Source organism: Gigantopelta aegis, chromosome 6 (genome assembly GCF_016097555.1).
Source record: "Gigantopelta aegis isolate Gae_Host chromosome 6, Gae_host_genome, whole genome shotgun sequence".
Classification (NCBI taxonomy): domain Eukaryota; kingdom Metazoa; phylum Mollusca; class Gastropoda; order Neomphalida; family Peltospiridae; genus Gigantopelta; species Gigantopelta aegis.
Window position 1 is genome coordinate 21,024,385 of NC_054704.1, and position 19,686 is coordinate 21,044,070.

General features: G+C 38.0%; 2 protein-coding genes across 3 annotated transcripts in view; one reads left to right on the forward strand and one right to left on the reverse strand.

Moving 5' to 3' along the window:
- LOC121376432 lies at positions 1 to 12,132 on the reverse strand. The gene is made up of 4 exons (XM_041504299.1): positions 12,073 to 12,132; positions 4,480 to 4,677; positions 3,771 to 3,908; positions 1 to 506 (listed from the first exon to the last, which is right to left on the reverse strand). Exons 1-4 carry the CDS (start codon positions 12,118 to 12,120, stop codon positions 372 to 374), a joined length of 519 nt encoding a protein of 172 aa, XP_041360233.1. The 5' UTR covers positions 12,121 to 12,132; the 3' UTR covers positions 1 to 371.
- A 406-nt stretch (positions 12,133 to 12,538) lies between these two features.
- LOC121374333 (intraflagellar transport protein 172 homolog) overlaps positions 12,539 to 19,686 on the forward strand; it is a 60,567-nt gene continuing 53,419 nt past the window's right edge. For both annotated transcript variants that reach the window (XM_041501401.1, XM_041501402.1), the window contains exon 1: positions 12,539 to 12,673. In XM_041501401.1, coding sequence (XP_041357335.1) covers positions 12,635 to 12,673 — 39 coding nt within the window. In that variant the 5' untranslated portion in view covers positions 12,539 to 12,634. The remainder of the gene's footprint in view (positions 12,674 to 19,686) is intronic.

A 19,686-nucleotide genomic window follows, 5' to 3' on the forward strand; every position in this document is an offset into this window, starting at 1 on the left:
TAAATAAAATGTGTTGAGTGTGTCATTAAATAAGACATTTCTTTCTTTCTATTTTTTATATAGATAGTAGGAAATGTTTTAGTCACCACCTGAAGAAAAAAAAGGTTACATATGCAACCAAATCGGTCGCAATGTAGAGGGCCAATGTACCAATAACAATACACATAATACACAAAACTTGACCATTAGAATAATACTTTCTTCTAGATTTCTTCAAATATTGCAGATATTATACAAAACATGACCTTGCCTTAATCCTAACTACTTTGTTCATTTTCCCTTTTAAAATTTTACTGAATCAACTACCAATTCACGTCATCAAATTATGGTTACACATTTTAGGACAATTAGGAAATACATTAAGGAATATTTCATGTTGGAATGTCCACAGGCAAACTTGCGTGTGCATGACTTTGATTCAAAGGGATATCACTGCGTTGTCGGTGGGCTTGATAGGCAAACCAGCTGTTTCCTGCTAGCGACAGGGAACAGATGAAACCAAACGCCTGAAAAAGACAAATTTTTAAATATTAAAACTTATAAATGATTATGTGTGAAAGTGCCACAGATACTGGCTCCTTATCTTCAATATACTCATCCATATAGTTATTTCAAAACATTGACAAATTTTGGACACTGTTTCACATCATGTGACCATATCTGAGAACCTCTTGTCCACAAGTCCATACTTTAGTTTCTTATTACATACCTGTTCAATCTTACTATAGTGAAAAAGACATTTCAAAACAGTGTGATAAATTTATTTTGGACTGGAACTTTTAAATGGGGAATTCCCTTTAGTCCTGCAGTGAAATGCTGTTTTAGGGGTCAACCTTGCACTTGCGTTCCTATAAAGTTTTTTTGAGGTTTTTATATCTCTGAAGGGTGCTGAACAAGAATCCAAGTGATAACATCCTGTCAGGTTTGGGCAATTTGCATAATGTGCAAATGAAGTCGGCCATTACCGAAATTCAGTTTTTTGGCTATATCTATGGCTATATATGGGATAGGATGGAAATAATGGTGTCTAAACCTAGGTTTTCATGGTCAAGGAATATAATAATACCAGTTACAAGTGTCTGAGATGGTGGCCATCTTGGATTCTAAGATGGCCACCACAGTGTTTGGCTATATTTATGGGACTATGGCTATATGGGATAGGACGGAAATAATGATTCTAAACCTAGGGTTTAAGGGTCTAGCAGTAATGGGTAAGGATAGTGAATGCCTGAAATAAGTAGATTAAATGGGTCCACGATTACGGGGTGTGTGTGTGTTGGGGGGGGGGGGGGGGGGTGGGGGGGAGGGGCTATATTGTTTGCCCTGTATTGACCAATATCATTGACCAGAACCATCTAGGATCCACGGAGACAACCAAGACAGCTCAAAGATTCGAGAGAAGCTGCAATTATGCATACAGCCACTGGATAATGACGACCATTCAAAAGGCCTGGTGAACATCCAAACCGGACAGATACAACCAGAGTCAGTAAATGTAGAGCACACTGTTGACATAGGCAAGGCACACATGATCGCTTTTGAAAGTAGTCTGCCATCTGGCTTCAATGTCCCTCTATCCAACAAGGTTGTCACGATGGCCGTCACGAAGAAATCCATCAAGGTTGGGGGCAAAGATGTATACGATGTCAATCTGATATACTCACGTGTGTTGGGGCTTCAACAAACATGAGACATTGACTTACCAACAGTTCTCAAACATGAACTTGCCCCCATGCCAACCTCCATATTCACGGAAAATGGCACCATGCGCATAGCGTCAGCAAAGTCTACACTGAAGAAAAAGCTCCAAATGTTAGTTTCCTCACGTGTTGTTCAGAAGGCAGAAGCTGTTATAATTGATGGTTGCGCTATCCTCTGGTGTGTCCACTGGCCATGTAAGGGTACAGTCAAAGACTTTGTGGACAACGTGTGCAGCTTCATCATCCGTCGAATGTCGCAGGGGGATGTCTATCTTGTATTTGATCGATACTTCGATTTCAGCATCAAAGGCACAACATTTTTACCACAAACTTGATCTCACGTGTGGCCTAACAATGGAATCTACTCATTCTGAAAGAGCCTTGGTCTGCCAAAGAGCATGCTAAAATAGCTCCATAGCTTCCAGCGATGCACTGCCTTTCTGGGTGCGATACTGTTGCGCAACTGTTTGGTGTTGGCAAATCAACTGCCATCAAGATGCTTCAGGCCAGTCAAACACTCGAATGCTTGGGTGAGTTTGATGCTCCAATGTCAACTATTATAGACGAAGCTACCAAATTTATCGCGAAGTGTTATGGGTGCACGACTACTGCAGACATGTCCGATACTAGGGTACAAGTATGGTCCTGGAAAATGGGGCGAAAAAATACGACAGCAGCGCCAAAACTAAAGACACTGCCGCCAACAAGCCAAGCATTCGTAGAAAATGTTCGACATGCTCATTTCCAGACGGCAATTTGGAAGGCGGCCCTTGAATCAAAGCCCCCCAACATGAATCCAGAAGAATACGGATGGGCGCGAGAGGAAACTTCCAAGTCTCTTCTTCCTGTTCCAATACCCACAGACGTTGCACTTGCTCCACCACAAATTCTGGAGTTAATAAGGTGTGGTTGTACTTCAGGCACCCCATGTAGAACAGTGCAGTGTGGTTGTTGAGCCCATTTACCATGCACTTTCTTCTGTGCATGTCACAGAGATTCAAATATTAATTGCCATAATGAACGTACAAAACAGGTAGAACATGACATTGACAATGACGAGACCGATGAGGAGACTGCTGATGACACTGACGATGACTGACCTGAGTTACATACTTCGTGCTTCTAGTCCTTATAATGGTACCAGCTATTATCCAAAATGTTGGTTAGAAATAGAATCCACTCCTATCTTCATAGATTTCATGTTGATACAAACTGTCATATCCCATATAGCCATAGTCCCATAAATATAGCCAAACACTGTGGTGGCCATCTTAGAATCCAAGATGGCCACCATCTCAGACACTTGTAACTGGTATTATTATATTCCTTGACCATGAAAACAGAGGTTTAGACACCATTATTTCCATCCTATCCCATATATAGCCATAGATATAGCCAAAAAACTGAATTTCGGTAATGGCCGACTTCATTTGCATATTATGCAAATTGCCCAAACCTGACAGGATGTTATCACAAGTTTGGATTCTTGTTCAGCACCCTTCAAAGATATAAAAACAGCAAAAAAACTTTATAGGAACGCAAGTGCAAGGTTATCTGGAATTCTGCAGGACTATTTTCTTTTTAGCACCTTTTAATGTCATATAATTATATGATTTACAAATGACGTCACATCGTATTTGAAACATTACACAAGGCTGTTGCAGAGTATGATTCTTAACATTAAGTAAATCCATGAAAGGAGGATCATAGATTTAACAAAGTGTTGTTATGACGTTAAATTAAAAACCGTTTCTGTAAAACATAAAAGAAGGTATGTAATAAATACAGAACTTCACAGACGTTGTTTTCGCTTCCTATTTATTGTACTCGTTTATTTTGCGAAAAAACATACCACTCGCGGTCTCGTGGTATATATTCTTACACAAAATAAATGTGTGCAATAAATAGGAAGCGAAAACAATGTATGGTTCTTATTAGACTTAATGTACAAAAAGAAGTGACCCCTTCAATGAAACTGATTGTGGAAATAACAGAATGATATCAGTTATTTAACGTAAATCTCACAGTAATAATAACTTATATAACAATAAATTATACATGATAACTTACAATAGCTCCTTCCATGCTAGAAAATGTGAGTCCAGCCTCTTTAACTGTAATGGAGTTGCCAAGCTGTGTTAAAGATGAACACATTACAATCGCTGCAATTAGCAAGAAACCCCCAAGAAGTGCATTTATAACGAGATCCTGAAAAACACAAATTTATAAAAATGAAATAACATAATGAAATCTCATATCAGTAAATCAACAATTTAGTCAATTACGATTCCTAGTACATTTGGTATCACTGACTAAACCCAAGGGTAGATAAAATATTCAGAAATAAAGTAGACTGACACTCCTTTGGATCAATTTGTGCAAAATGATGATGGATCACAAAACGTCATCCCATTGTCAACACTATAATTTACACAAACTGTTTTCTTTAGAACCAAATCACTTGAGGTTTGAAGTGTCCATCATTCATGAAATGATGGTTTTAAGTGTGTCCATAGGGGCATAGGCTAGTGGAGGGAGAGAAGGAGAGATTCAGATGACACCCTCCTGCTGAGGCAAAAAAAAATGTTTGAAGTGCAATATTAGGCTATTTATATAGGTGTCCAGGGAAAATGTAGCAAACAGGGTCTGCTAGGTGCATATTTGACCCTCCCACCTCCGATCGAAACCATGCTATGCCTGGTCCACAAGTTTGGTTCCTTTTGTCATAAAATCTTATTCAATTCCCCACACTAGACCAGAGCATGGTCTGAACACTTACAAGACATGGTGAAAGGTAAACTGGCTTGATGAGAATTACGAAGCACAAGATTGAAACTATTAACAGTGTCAGGACCGACATCCCGAGGAAGAAGTCGATGTTGTTTATCACATCATATTCACTGTGGTCAAGCTGTCGGTACGTCACTCCCTCACTTTTCCATCCAAATATCAGGGAGAAGGCAACAATGCTGCACAGCTGAAAATAGACAATAAAATTTATTTTAATAATACTATCATAAAAAGGATACTCCATACCCTTTGAAAATATTAATTTATGTATGTACTCGGCATCCCTTTCATATGGAGTTAAAAAGCAGCCAAAATAGTTTTTAAAAATCTCAAGACTCAAAAGATATCAGGGTTTCTGTGGGTCTGAACATAATCCCCTTCCCAAAAGAAAGTGTCACTAAAAATTGTCAATATACATATTGAATTATGTAATAAATTAATTTAACACTAACAGTAGTGTATTGCATCATTCAGTAGACTGAAAACATATCTTAAGTAGGATTTATAGACGCTAATTTTCCCAATCCCATCAGACATGGGACCCTGGTGAAATATCATGGATACATCCCTGGATATATACGTATGTATGTCATAGGGAGACCAGTGTTGGTAGGAATAAGCACTTGTTTCCACAATACACCAGTGTTTGAAAACAGACAGTTGTTACAAACAGCTTTTGATTACTACATAGTTTTATATATATGTGGCAACACTTGGTATGATTACATGGCCATGGTAGGATGCATTTTTTTCATGCTTAAAAATTATAATATGGATATATAATGGATAATTAAAAAAGTTTATTAGCAGAGATACAGAAAGTACTCGCCCGCTCACCAAATGTGAATAAAAATTCTGACGGACGAGTTAAAAAAATACAACTAACAGTCCGACGGGTGATCTGTCTTTCTCTGACTGAATGTGATTTCTGTGTTTTTGACTCACCGTGATTTCTGTGGGGTTTTTTTTTTTTTTTTTTTTCCCCCATCAAATCTGCGATTCCACATCAGTCATGTCTGAATTCCAAACCATTCAAACAAAGTATGTAGAATTATGACAAAATACACAACAATACATGTACCGCATTGACAATATTAGACGACTTTGGGGTTCCGGACTGCGCAAGTGCAACATTCTGGAAACAAAGCCAGTCAAAGGTCAATAATTCCTAGAAATGGCTGTTTACATTCAAAGTATGTTGCTGGTAATTTTGAACAGATTATTCTGTTAAATATACTCTTCCAAAAAAGAAACTTGATATTGATTTTCAAAGTTTAATAATAATAAAAAAAAGGTAGATAAGATACAAGCAACCAAAGATCAAGACACCATGGGATGGGGATTACTCTGTGTATGTCTGAAACAGTATCTCTGGGAATCCACCTGAAATATGTACACAGGCATATGTGTGACATAGGGATGGGCAAAATGTCAGTATCGGTTATGACCATCACAAGCCCTGATGACAACTTGACAATGGTGATGCATGGAAACAATCAAACATTGCACAACATGTTGTGGAATGTTCTGTCACTCATGCTGCAGTGCTGTAAGAAGATGTGGAAGTGTCTGGGGTGGTGAATTCCTCCGTCGCACATGCTGATCCAGTACATCCAATAGATGTTCTATTGGGTTTAAATCCGTCAAACGGGCAGGCCAAGGTAATGTCTGGACCTTGTGGCACTGCAGGAACTCCTGACTAACACGTGCAACATGTGGTCTGGCATTGTCATGCTGAAACATGCCACTATTGATGTTCATGTGCGGAATGATGTAATGCTGCAGGATCTCGTCTCAATAACTGATGCCCATCAGTGCACCTGCCACATGCACAAGAGCCATCCTACCACCATGATGGATTCCTGCCCACACCGTGACGCTGCTGCCACCAAAACAGTCGACTTGTTGCAAATAGTTTGGAGCAAAACATCTATAGACACGTGTACATCCATCAGCACATGACAGGAAAAAATGACTCATCTGAGAACAAAACAGTCCACCACCTTGCACATGTCCATCTTACCCTCTTCTGGCACCACTGCAGATACTCCGCTAAGTGATATGGGGTAAAAACGTTACGTCGCACTGGTCTTTTAGGGAAAATTCCTGCCTTCCTCAGCCAATTACGAACTGTCTGGTCAGAAATTTGGCATAGTCTTGGGATTTGCGTCGCTGTGGTTGTTGCTGTTGTGGTTCGATTTCGAATATGACACACCCGGATGCATCGATCTTGAGCGGCAGTGGTTACTCTGGGACGACCTGACCTTAGCCTGTCATTAACACTTTGTGTGGTGTTGTACCGTGCCCATAAAGCAGAGGTGGTCTGTCTGGAGACACCAAAGTTCTTTGCCACAGCTTGTTGAGTGGCCCCTGCTTGCAATCTCCTAATGGTATTACTGCGTTGAGCTGACATCAGTCTTGGCATTATTGCGTTACCTACAGTGTCGTTATGCAGTCTGTTTGAATCACTGCTGATAAGGCCGTTTATGCCCCACTAACAGAGGGTTCGGCATATAAAGTTACAGAACTTCATGATGCACGTGCTTCTCTGAGGATTGTGCTTTTGTATTTCAGTACAAACGTTGACTATGGCTACGTTTATGCGAATCGAACGTGTTTTATAGTGTTTTTGCATCACCATTCACTCACTTACTTGCCTGTCTTTACAATGTCTTTGATTCGGTAAAAATAATCTGATAGCATTATTTTTTACCAATGTCAAGTTTCTTTTTTTGAAGAGTATACTTGCCGGATCTAACTTAAATTTTGTAAATCTCTATGAAAGAAATGCGAACTTTTTTTACCAGAATATTTCAAAATTCATTGTTTGGGGCTTGATTCGTTTCCCACATGATGTTGATTACTTGACCAACCAAATGTCTTTATTATTGCTTTTGTCAAATACATGTATATAGCTATCATTTTCAGTGAAGACAGTGTATATTATAACATTGTTAAACAATAATAAATTGTTCTATATGCTGGCGGACTAGTAGAAATGTTGGTGGGGTAGTATATTTCAGTTGGATTCTGGTCCGGCGGGCTAGTGTAATATTTGTCATTTCTGCATCCCCGATTAGTAGTGCTGCAACGATAAACCGGTATACCGCGATAATTGATCAGCTCAATATGAACTGCCGTACAGTTTTGTGTATTGCGATTTTTATATGCTTTTTTTTTTCCTGGTATCTTATTTGACTTGAAATAGGCAAACAAACAAACAAAAACCACATCATTTTATTAATTGGTGATGACAGGAAATGTAACAATCACGTCAAGCGTAGTCTGCTTACTTGTTGGCATACGAATTGATAGGTCGGTTATACTTGGTTCTAACTTCTAAACAAAACGTGTTAAAAGTCCAATGAAAATAACCAGTTAATGATAATTACAAATAAATGTTTTGTTACTTGCACATTATCATTCATTGTTTATTTACGTTGGAATACGGCTACGGCTATCATCTTCAAAGAAATAAACCAAAAAATGAGAATCACACTTCGCTGTTTTTCACTGAACTCGGAATACTTCGGTCAATCGTTCAAAATACCTCGGCTAATATCCTCGGAAAAGCCCGATAGTAAGGATTTCGGAATATGACAATTTATAAATAGTTTGACACCATCACACCGGTGTTCTAGTATTGTGTTAAAAAATAAAATATGGCTAAACACACCCCATAAATATTAAATTTAAATAATATCAACTATATTGCACATATTGCAATACAGTTTCTTATATCGCAATATATCACAATACGGTTTTGACCGTATCATTGCACCCCTACTGATTAGCCAGTTGCTAAATGTTTTAGTCACTTTGTATAAAAATTAGAAATTTGCTAATTTGACAATGGGCTTGCCCTTCTTTTTTTTAATTCTTAAAATTGCCAAAATCCGGTCCAGGTTAACTTGTTGAAATTGTATTAAAATGAATGCCGACCCTAAGTAAAAACTTTAGTGATGGAAAATCAACTATTGGAGATATCATCAAGAAACAACACAAACCTCACAAATCAGACACGTCTGAAGACCGGACATTTTATTCAGTCCTGTGGGTGTCCAGTTTAGAAAGGTTTCACTGTATATGATATCAAAACATTTCCATCGAATATGTTATAGCGAGCACTTATGACAAGGTGAAATAACCTAAACAGACTGAATTCCATATACATATATACTCTTCAAAAAAAGAAACGCAAAAGGGTACAAATGGGTTATAACTCCGATTTTATGTTTCCTACCGGTTCATGCTTTGTGAATATAAGGTCATTGCATGTCCCAAACACATTCCCACGGTTACATTCGATAAAACGCAGCTACTGTACAATAAAGTTCCAAAATGTGAATATTCGCAAAAACGCAGCCATGTGCAAACCATGTCACCACTGCACGTGCGTTGTCTGCACGTGCAACATGAACACCGACAGTATAAAAGTGCAGGGTGTTCGCTTGCCTGGCCTCTGTATATGGCCGATAGTTGACAATCCAGGACATGCCACGTCTCAGTGAACCGCAGAGAAACAATGCCATCGGCCGACTAGACGCAGGCGAATTCAGAACGGCCGTTGCCAGGGCATTCCATGTGTCCCCAAGCACCATCTCCAGACTGTGGGACCGTTACCAGCAACATGGATCAACACGTGACCTCCCTAGATCCGGTCGACCACGGGTCACTACCCCCGGGCAGGACCGCTACATCCGGATACGCCACCTTCGGGAATAATTGACTACTGCCACCTCCACAGCCGCAGCAATACCAGGTTTGCGTAGGATATCCGACCAGACCGTACGGAACCGCCTACGTGAGGTAGGAATTCGTGCCAGACGTCCAGTTCGAGGTGTCATCTTAACACCACAACACCGTCGACTCCGACTGCAGTGGTGCCAGATTCATTGACAATGGCCTCAACTGCGATGGAGACAGGTGTGGTTCAGTGACGAGTCCCGATTTCTGCTCCGACGTCATGATGGAAGATGTCGCGTGTATAGGCGTCGTGGTGAACGTTATGCGGCAAACTGCGTGCAGGAAGTGGACAGATTCGGCGGGGGTAGTGTCATGGTGTGGGCAACCATCTCACACACTGGCAGAACTGACCTGGTCCACGTGCAGGGCAACCTGAATGCACAGGGCTACATTGACCAGATCCTCCGGCCACACATCGTTCCAGTTATGGCCAACGCCAACGCAGTGTTCCAACATGACAACGCCAGGCCTCACACAGCACGTCTCACAACGGCTTTCCTACAGAACAACAACATTAATGTCCTTCCTTGGCCATCGATATCACCGGATTTGAACCCAATTGAGCATCTATGGGACGAGTTGGACCGACGCCTCCGACAGCGACAACCACAGCCCCAGATCCTGCCCGAGCTGGCAGCAGCCTTGCAGGCCGAGTGGGCCACCATCCCCCGGGACGTCATCCGTACTCTGGTTGCTTCAATGGGCAGGCGGTGCCAGGCAGTTGTCAACACACGCGGAGGCCACACCCGGTATTGACTCCAGATGACCTTGACCTTGGTGGTGTGTCCTATCACTTACTCACAATGGACTAGAGTGAATTGTGAACAATCCTGCAACATTTGGTAATTATCGGACTCACCATTCAATAATTAAATCAATTCTCCAAATGTTACAACAATGTGGTTTTGCGTTTCTTCTTTTGAAGAGTATATAAGGAATGAATTTTTTTGTCGAAATATTGTAACAGAAGTGAAATTGCATTAGAAAAACAAAAATCGGAGTAAATGGGTAACAGATCTGCGATAAATGCAGAAAAAGGCTAATTAATCTTACTTTAGTAAATACCTTATGATCGAGATCGTGTTGATATATTTTTAGAAAATACATTCAATACATTACCATGCAAAACAAGGCAGATTCGCATATGCATTGTAGGTGAGACAATTATTTTTAAATATATAAATCTAATCAGTTGATTCATAAATAAATGAATAGTATAAATGTACTTTGCAACATATTATGGTCTATTAATATATGAACAAACAAAATAATATGACAAACAAACATTTACGGAATGGTTCGACATTATGCGTAAAACACATTTTAGTTTACGATAATTTAAAACAAATACTAATGTAAATTTGCACAGCCTAAATCATGTCAATTTTTTTTTCTTAATATTTTAAAAATACGATATTTACTCCTCGGACGTACGATTATATTACATTCGGGTCCATCGTGTTTCCTAAATGAACGCTGTCAATTCTGCAGAAATAATCAAAGACCATGTGCTAGAATATTTGTAAGTAAGATTAAATAATCATTGCTGTATGGTTACTTTGTCAATTACCAAAACGTAATACAACAAACGATGTTTATACTTACAGTCCGTCCCTTCCTTCTACCAACATTTCTTTTGTAAATAGACCTAATTTCAGTTTGGTTTCATGTAAGAAAAAAAGTAAACAAAACAAACTATTTGTGTGTACAAGTTTGAAATCAATCAGCTCAGAAATAATTCACTTGTTGTAAATTCCATAGTATGAAAAAATGCGTTACCATGGATTCGATGGAATGGTCCATACTCAATTGTAACCATGTCACCTATAACGACTGCTGAGATCTTCTAGGACAAAAAACATATAATTTTTTAAATGGAATACTCTTCACAAGGGGTAGAAGCCTCTCAAGTATGTGACATCATCACTATCGCATTATATCATAATCAACATGTCATGACATATTAGATTACGTCACATCCCGCTGTTCAATAATTACATAACGCTTTAAACATTGTTAATGATGATAAATTACTCATCTACCTTTAGTCCTTGAAAAAAATATTACACGTTTTTGGCAGACTGCTCTTTTTTTTCTCTTTTTTTTTTATGGAATACTTTTTATGAGGGGTGGAAACCTCCGAACAACATGACATAATTAATGTGACGTCATGACAATACTTTATACCATAACTCAATGGAACTAGTCATGTGCATATGCTATATTGTTGTATATATATTGTCTATAGTACTATATACAACAATACAGCGTACACGCATGACTTGTTCCATCGGGTAGTACTAAGTAATCACCCATACACCAGGAATCAAACACCCGTGAGAACACACACACATGCATATCTCTCTCCACAGACACACACACATATTTAATTTATCTTACTTGCGCTCGCTTTTAGGTTTCACCTAGTTAATATTATTTGTGTGCAAAGCCAAAACAAGGGTCAGGGTGTGGATATTGACTGTCTTAGATCTTAGTTAAAATTTCGACATACTATTACTATACTATGCAACTTGAATTTGATTTTTTATTTGAAGTTCCAGCATGCATGCTAATAATATCACTAACCCTAACCCTATTAAATGCTGGGACGTTCGGAAGTCTTGCCGAACTGATAATTTGATTGAGACATTCATAATCAATGATTATCATTTTCTGATAATCATAATCGCTTAAATGAGAAAGAAAGGGAGTGACCCAATATTCTTCATACTAAGTTTGGGGCTAAGCTATATATCAAAACATGAACTATTTAAAAACAATTTAAGGCATCTGAATATTTTAGATCTTATTAGAATATAGTCTAGTTCAAACCTACCATTTCAAGCAATCGTAAAATATTTGGTGGGAGAACGAAATTTCCCATCCTAAACCCCGCCATATTTGTTTACATTCGTCAAAAGTATTTACGTATAAATTGTATTTTTGATTTTTAAAAAATAATTAATTAAACAATTCATGAACAGTGCTTTTATGGTTTTTTATTTTCTTCAAGTATTGATGTTTTTCCACTATAAACATATAAATGCGAAACTATATTTTTAATCACTATACAAAACAAAATCTAAAAACATCATCCAAACGAACGAAACGAAATGTCAATGTGCAAACTATTTTTCATTTCTGGTTATTAAAAATGCAAGTTTATCAAACATATTAATAGCTAAACAATACATACAGCATGAGAAAATAGTACTTTAAAAAACCATTTTAATTTTTTTGCGAATTATTTACGGTTCCTTTTCCACAAATATTCCTAATTTTATAGCTGTCTTGTTGCCAGCATTCCATAAACAAGTGCTTGACAGAATTGTGAACCTCGAATACTTTTTGTGACATCTAATACACTTACAAATATTGGATGAAACTGCACTGTCGCGATGCAGCTTAAACACATTAAGACATTGCTAACACCACAGGTATTTAATTTAATAACAATATTTCAGAGTTTTAGAATTTTAATCATTTATCAAGGGTGAACCAATTTCGGTGAGCATAGCTGCCATAGGTGATAAGCATTCTGTTCTAAAGCATATCATTATTTATAAACGGACAGGTACAAAATAGGTACCTTTTTATTAGTATTTCTATACTTCAAATGAGCACTAAACTGGCGGCTATGTAGCAAAGTTTACTGCCAGTGCGTCAGAAACTATCCACCATCAGCAGTAAATAATTTTGACAACTCGTCTACAGGGTATGTTAATATGCTTTCCAGACGGTTCGTCCACTGGACAATTCGTCAACGGACGGTTCGTCCACGGACGATTCGTCCACTCACCTCGGACAATTCGTCCACTCGATGAGTGCATTTTTTTCAAACATATTAATAATTATTTCTTTGACATTGTAATCGTTTCTTAACATTATTTTGTGGTATACTATAGGAGAAGCCATGTGTTTAGGGAAGTGACGTCACGTATCAGCATGCGCGCGCATCTGGTAGGCAGAAGTCTATCATAATGGCCATTAGTAACAAAGCGAACTAGCGTAGTGTGAATAGCAAAGAATGGCCAACACGTGCTTAAATTACCGCTTGTAGCACGGGAACGCTATTCTACATAGCTCCTGTATGGAGGAGATACATGTACTCTTTCCACCCATAAAATTTGACGATTGACCGAGTTCAAAACTATAGCAAACTTCCTTTTTTTTTTTTTTTCTTTTTTCTTTTCACCTGAATAAATATTTTTAGTCCATGTATTTTTAAAGCGTCTGGTCCATATTTCAAGTAAAGCATTACAAACGAGTGCGCGCACACACATAAAAATAATAAAATAAAACGAGTAGGCCTATATTTTTTATTTAAAACTGTTTAAAAGAAATAATTGGCCTACACTTTGTTAAAGGAAATTATTTCTTTTAACAATTTTAAATAACCCATATATATATATATATATGCATATATGTATATATACATATACATATATATGTACATATAGATACACATACACACACACACACACATATATATATATATATATATATATATATATATATATATATATATATATATATATATATATATATATGAACATTTGTTACAAATGAACAACCAGTAGACAATATATAGACAGTAGTTATATATATATATATACTCTTCAAAAGAAGAAACGCAAAAACCACATTGTCGTAACATTTGGAGAATTGATTTAATTATTGAATGGTGAGTCCGATAATTACCAAATGTTGCAGGATTGTTCACAATTCACTCTAGTCCATTGTGAGTAAGTGATAGGACACACCACCAAGGTCAAGGTCATCTGGAGTCAATACCGGGTGTGGCCTCCGCGTGTGTTGACAACTGCCTGGCACCGCCTGCCCATTGAAGCAACCAGAGTACGGATGACGTCCCGGGGGATGGTGGCCCACTCGGCCTGCAAGGCTGCTGCCAGCTCGGGCAGGGTCTGGGGCTGTGGTTGTCGCTGTCGGAGGCGTCGGTCCAACTCGTCCCATAGATGCTCAACTGGGTTCAAATCCGGTGATATCGATGTCCAAGGAAGGACATTAATGTTGTTGTTCTGCAGGAAAGCCGTTGTGAGACGTGCTGTGTGAGGCCTGGCGTTGTCATGTTGGAACACTGCGTTGGCGTTGGCCATAACTGGAACGATGTGTGGCCGGAGGATCTGGTCAATGTAGCCCTGTGCATTCAGGTTGCCCTGCCGTGGACCAGGTCAGTTCTGCCAGTGTGTGAGATGGCTGCCCACACCATGACACTACCCCCGCCGAATCTGTCCACTTCCTGCACGCAGTTTGCCGCATAACGTTCACCACGACGCCTATACACGCGACATCTTCCATCATGACGTCGGAGCAGAAATCGGGACTCGTCACTGAACCACACCTGTCTCCATCGCAGTTGAGGCCATTGTCGATGAATCTGGCACCACTGCAGTCGGAGTCGACGGTGTTGTGGTGTTAAGATGACACCTCGAACTGGACGTCTGGCACGAATTCCTACCTCACGTAGGCGGTTCCGTACGGTCTGGTCGGATATCCTGCGCAAACCTGGTATTGCTGCGGCTGTGGAGGTGGCAGTAGTCAATCGTTCCCGAAGGTGGCGTACCCGGATGTAGTGGTCCTGCCCGGGGGTAGTGACCCGTGGTCGACCGGATCTAGGGAGGTCACGTGTTGATCCATGTTGCTGGTAACGGTCCCACAGTCTGGAGATGGTGCTTGGGGACACATGGAATGCCCTGGCAACGGCCGTTCTGGATTCGCCTGCGTCTAGTCGGCCGATGGCATTGTTTCTCTGCGGTTCACTGAGACGTGGCATGTCCTGGATTGTCAACTGTCGGCCAGATACAGAGGCCAGGCAAGCGAACACCCTGCACTTTTATACTGTCGGTGTTCATGTTGCACGTGCAGACAACGCACGTGCAGTGGTGACATGGTTTGCACGTGGCTGCGTTTTTGCGAATATTCACATTTTGGAACTTTATTGTACAGTAGCTGCGTTTTATCGAATGTAACCGTGGGAATGTGTTTGGGACATGCAATGACCTTATATTCACAAAGCATGAACCGGTAGGAAACATAAAATCGGAGTTATAACCCATTTGTACCCTTTTGCGTTTCTTTTTTTGAAGAGTATATATAACACATCAGACTTGTCTACTGGTTCATTTGTAAGGCTTTTCATCAACAATAAATTTAAGCAAGTATCTTATTAGAAAACTTTACAAAAACTTTAAAACTATTAATTTTATCAAGTCCTTTTTTATTCCTTAAACTTGCTGATATCGGATACATATTAACACATTGTATTAAAATGGAGGAACCTAAATTTAGTTTCCATACATGTTCCATGACCACACATACATTGCTCCCTCTAGCTACAGCGTCCCTTTTTAAATATTAGTACAGAACTTAGCCTTTTAAACCGGATACATCTCAAAGTTACTTGGTCCCTCACCTTTGTGGTTCCATCTTCAGAACATTTTGTAGCATTATTTTTTTATATATATATATACATAAAAATTGCCATTAATATTTTAATCGCCTAATCCCATGCAGGCCAGGACATAGTTTAATACGCAGTCGATCTAGGATTGATTCCTGTTGGTGGTCCTATAGGGCTATTTCTCATTCCAGCCAGTGCTCTACAACTGGTGTAACAAATGCTACACTATTTATTATCCTGTCTGTGGGCTGATGCATATAAAAGATCCCTTATTGTTAATCGGAAAGAGTAATCCATTATGTGACAGCAGCAGGTTTCCTCCCTAATATTATCTGTGTGATCCCTAAACATGTCCGACTCTATATATCCGTAATTAAAATGACTTGAGTGCATTGTTAAATAAAAGATTCCTTCCTTTCAAATCTAAAACAGTGTCAGTTACCTTTGACAAGAGGCACAGTTTCAAAGGCTATCACTTTCAACCTGATTAATAAACCAGTTAAAACAACAAATTACTGTAAATGGTAACAATACAATGTTTTAATGTAAGACACACATTAACACAATGCAAATATCATTTGATCATTGGTTTATAATGATAATAGAAAAAGAAAATAATAAATATGTGTTGTCTACTGTTTCTCGATATAATTTTATTGATTTTGTAAAGTCTGTTTTTATTAGAAAATAGAGATCCTGGTAAAAAAAGATTAAATCCAAGTGTTATCAATGTCATCATCACATACTGAATAGCCCCAATCATATTGCATATGGTAGTTTGGAAAGTCAGTGTGTTATCAATGTCATCATCACATACTGAATAGCCCCAATAATATTGCATATGGTAGTTTGGAAAGTCAGTGTGTTATCAATGTCATCATCACATACTGAATAGCCCCAATAATATTGCATATGGTAGTTTGGAAAGTCAGTGTGTTATCAATGTCATCATCACATACTGAATAGCCCCAATAATATTGCACATGGTAGTTTGGAAAGTCAGTGAAAAAAGTTCTGGTATCCCTCTTATGCACAGAAACATGAGATACTGTAGAAAAGAATCGCTGAATCTGATACCAGTGTTCTCCTTAGCATCCCTTAATTCACCCTAAAACTTAAACGCCCTTAATTCATCGTGAAAGGCCCATTTTTCATCCAAGAGTTGCCGGTTCTCTTTTTGTCCATAAACAGGGATCACTGATACCTAGAAAAAAAGAAGAAAATTGGTAAATTTCTATGATATATAAGTATGAAAGTTTTATATTGTGTATATTGAATATTATTGAAATATTTGAATACACATAAATGTATTTGTGAAGACATATTGACATCTGTCACTGATGACAATAATACTTATAAATACAATCAGCTCCCCTTTTCTTTCTTTATTTGCTGCAAACAAATTCAGATAACTTATATAATAAATGCATGTAACATAATTTATGTTTTTAATAAAATATAATGGCTATCACCAACTTGTGGATCAATATCCAGTTTTATTATTAGTATTTATTTATTTTTAATCCCAAACAAATGATTTCATACACCTGATATCCCACCCTGAAATGTTTATACCTTTTATTTTATTATTAAAAAATCAACTTACACATTACAAATACACCTGTGGATCACTTCTTCAATAAAAAAAAAGTAAAACATTATAATTAACATATAATATAATTAATAAATGGAAATATTTCAGAACCATTTTCATATGAAACAATATATATATATGCTTGATTGCACACACACACACACACACACACGCACACACACGCACACACACACAGCTCCCTGTTATTTAATTAAAAATATAAATACTCCAGCCACCTACATATTTTATGGCATAATACAATATAAAATATATTCAGATTTTTGTTTTACCCACTATAATGGATCTGTCAATACAAACAAAAAGTTACATAAAACGTTGTTTGTCGATTGACTGGGTAGGCCTACTGTTCACAGGGTAACTTTGTTTCCATGTCAGTTTGGTGGGGGCTTTTATTATTATTATTTTTTATTTTATTATCTTTTCAATTTTCATTTCAATAAATACTGACGTGTATTAGTATTACGAATGAATAACATACAACAAACCTTGTATAAAATGACGATCTCTGTTGTGGGATGGGCAAAGTTGATTGTTGTCAGCTTTAACTGTTCAACGTTTCGCTTCCACTGTATTTGATGAAACTAATTTCATAATCCTTACTACAGTGACTTGTGCATCTAACAACAACGTATGAAATTACCATGACAAAATACCATTCATCAAAACTAGTCTACACTGATTTAATTGACGGAAAAACATTCGATTGTTCATTACTACTAATGCCAGTATTGTCAACTGGTTTCTTGCCTACCAGCGCTCACGCGGTACCACGTGATCAAAACATGTGACGTCACCGTGGCTTCTCCTATAACCAAAAAAAGTAAAATAGAGTTAGAATTCAACATTAATATCCAGTTTTTATTAACTGTTTGTACAATCTAATTAAAATTAGCTCCACTATTGCATATGTTTCATGTGAATTACGAATGCCTTAAAACAAGTTTTATTTTATAAAATAAATAATTGTTAATGTAAAAATGAAGACTGATAACCCATCCCGTACGTATTAGTATGGTTCGCTGTACTGCGGCCACTAAAATAGACTCGCCCGATATTTTTAGAATTTGTATGCTCCCAAATAACGAAGTGTGACTGGAATAATATTTCATTAGAAGATAGAATTTGTACCCTGTGCAATGAAAGTGAAATTGGTGATGAGTTTCACTATCTTTTCATTTGCCACTTTTTAGTAATTCTAGGACTCAATTTTTACATCCCTATTACTATACTCGACCAAGTAGGCCTACTTATAAATTCAAAGAATGTTACCTGGACATTGGAGACTACGCAGTATTGTTAGCAATCTGATTAAAATTAGTTCTACTGGTCTAAATAAGGCATTTGTAATTCACATGAAACATATCGTATACCCTCAGAATAATTCGGAATATTTTCAAATTATTTTCAAATCACTGGCATGATTCTGCAAGTAAGGTTTTGATTGGTGGACATGAGCTACAACTGGCTGCTGTTAGATCCACATGTAATAATGGAGCTAATTTTAATTAGATTGCTGTTTGTATTCATTATCATGCGGATGATTCGTCCACTCGCTTGTACATTATCTCACATGTCACAATGAGGTAAATAGGTAATGCAAGCCTCCGCGTCGGAAGACTTTATTACCATGTCATGTTCTCCTTCAATGCCATAAATTCTATCCACTGTACCCTCTCTCGTCACATGTTATCCCCATATGCCTAATAACCTCGAAATAAAATAAAAACTTGTTATCTTCAATTCCAATTTAATTAAATGTTGTTTTAGATGCTACTGGATCCAACTTGGTGAAACAAGCTTAAACTAATTACTTCACAATATCACAATAGAGGACACCTGTACACTTAATTGGTAAAGCAAACAGAAACCAAACAAGCTGAAAGGGAAGGGCTAAAGATTATCTTTACTGGGTATATTGTACTAAAAACATCCTACGACGGCGTAATATAATTTATTTTCACCTTTGTAACTTTATGACACAGCAAAAAAAAACCGGGGTAAAATATATCTAATCGTTTATTTAGCCCCTACATACATGTAGTACACATTATTTAGTCCGTGGACGAAATGTACTGGGGAAATAAAAACCCAGTGGACGAATCGTCCGGAACTAATTTTTTGTAGTGGACGAATCGTCTCGAGTTCCTCAGTTGACGAATTTTCAGTGGACGAATCGTCCAGTGGACGAATCGACTGCATCCCGTTACTATGTAACCTGCCGTTACCTGGTGGTATAACTTACGCAAACCTGTCAACTCACCTGATTTGAAAGTAAACTGTCTGCAGCCTAGTTTTAAAAATAATTTTTCCAGTGACACTCTGAAATGTGCTGAAAGTGCAACAAAGGTCTACAATTATGAGCACAAGGGTTAACCACTCAGTTGACTGTTTTATTCTTTATTGGAATGTGAAAT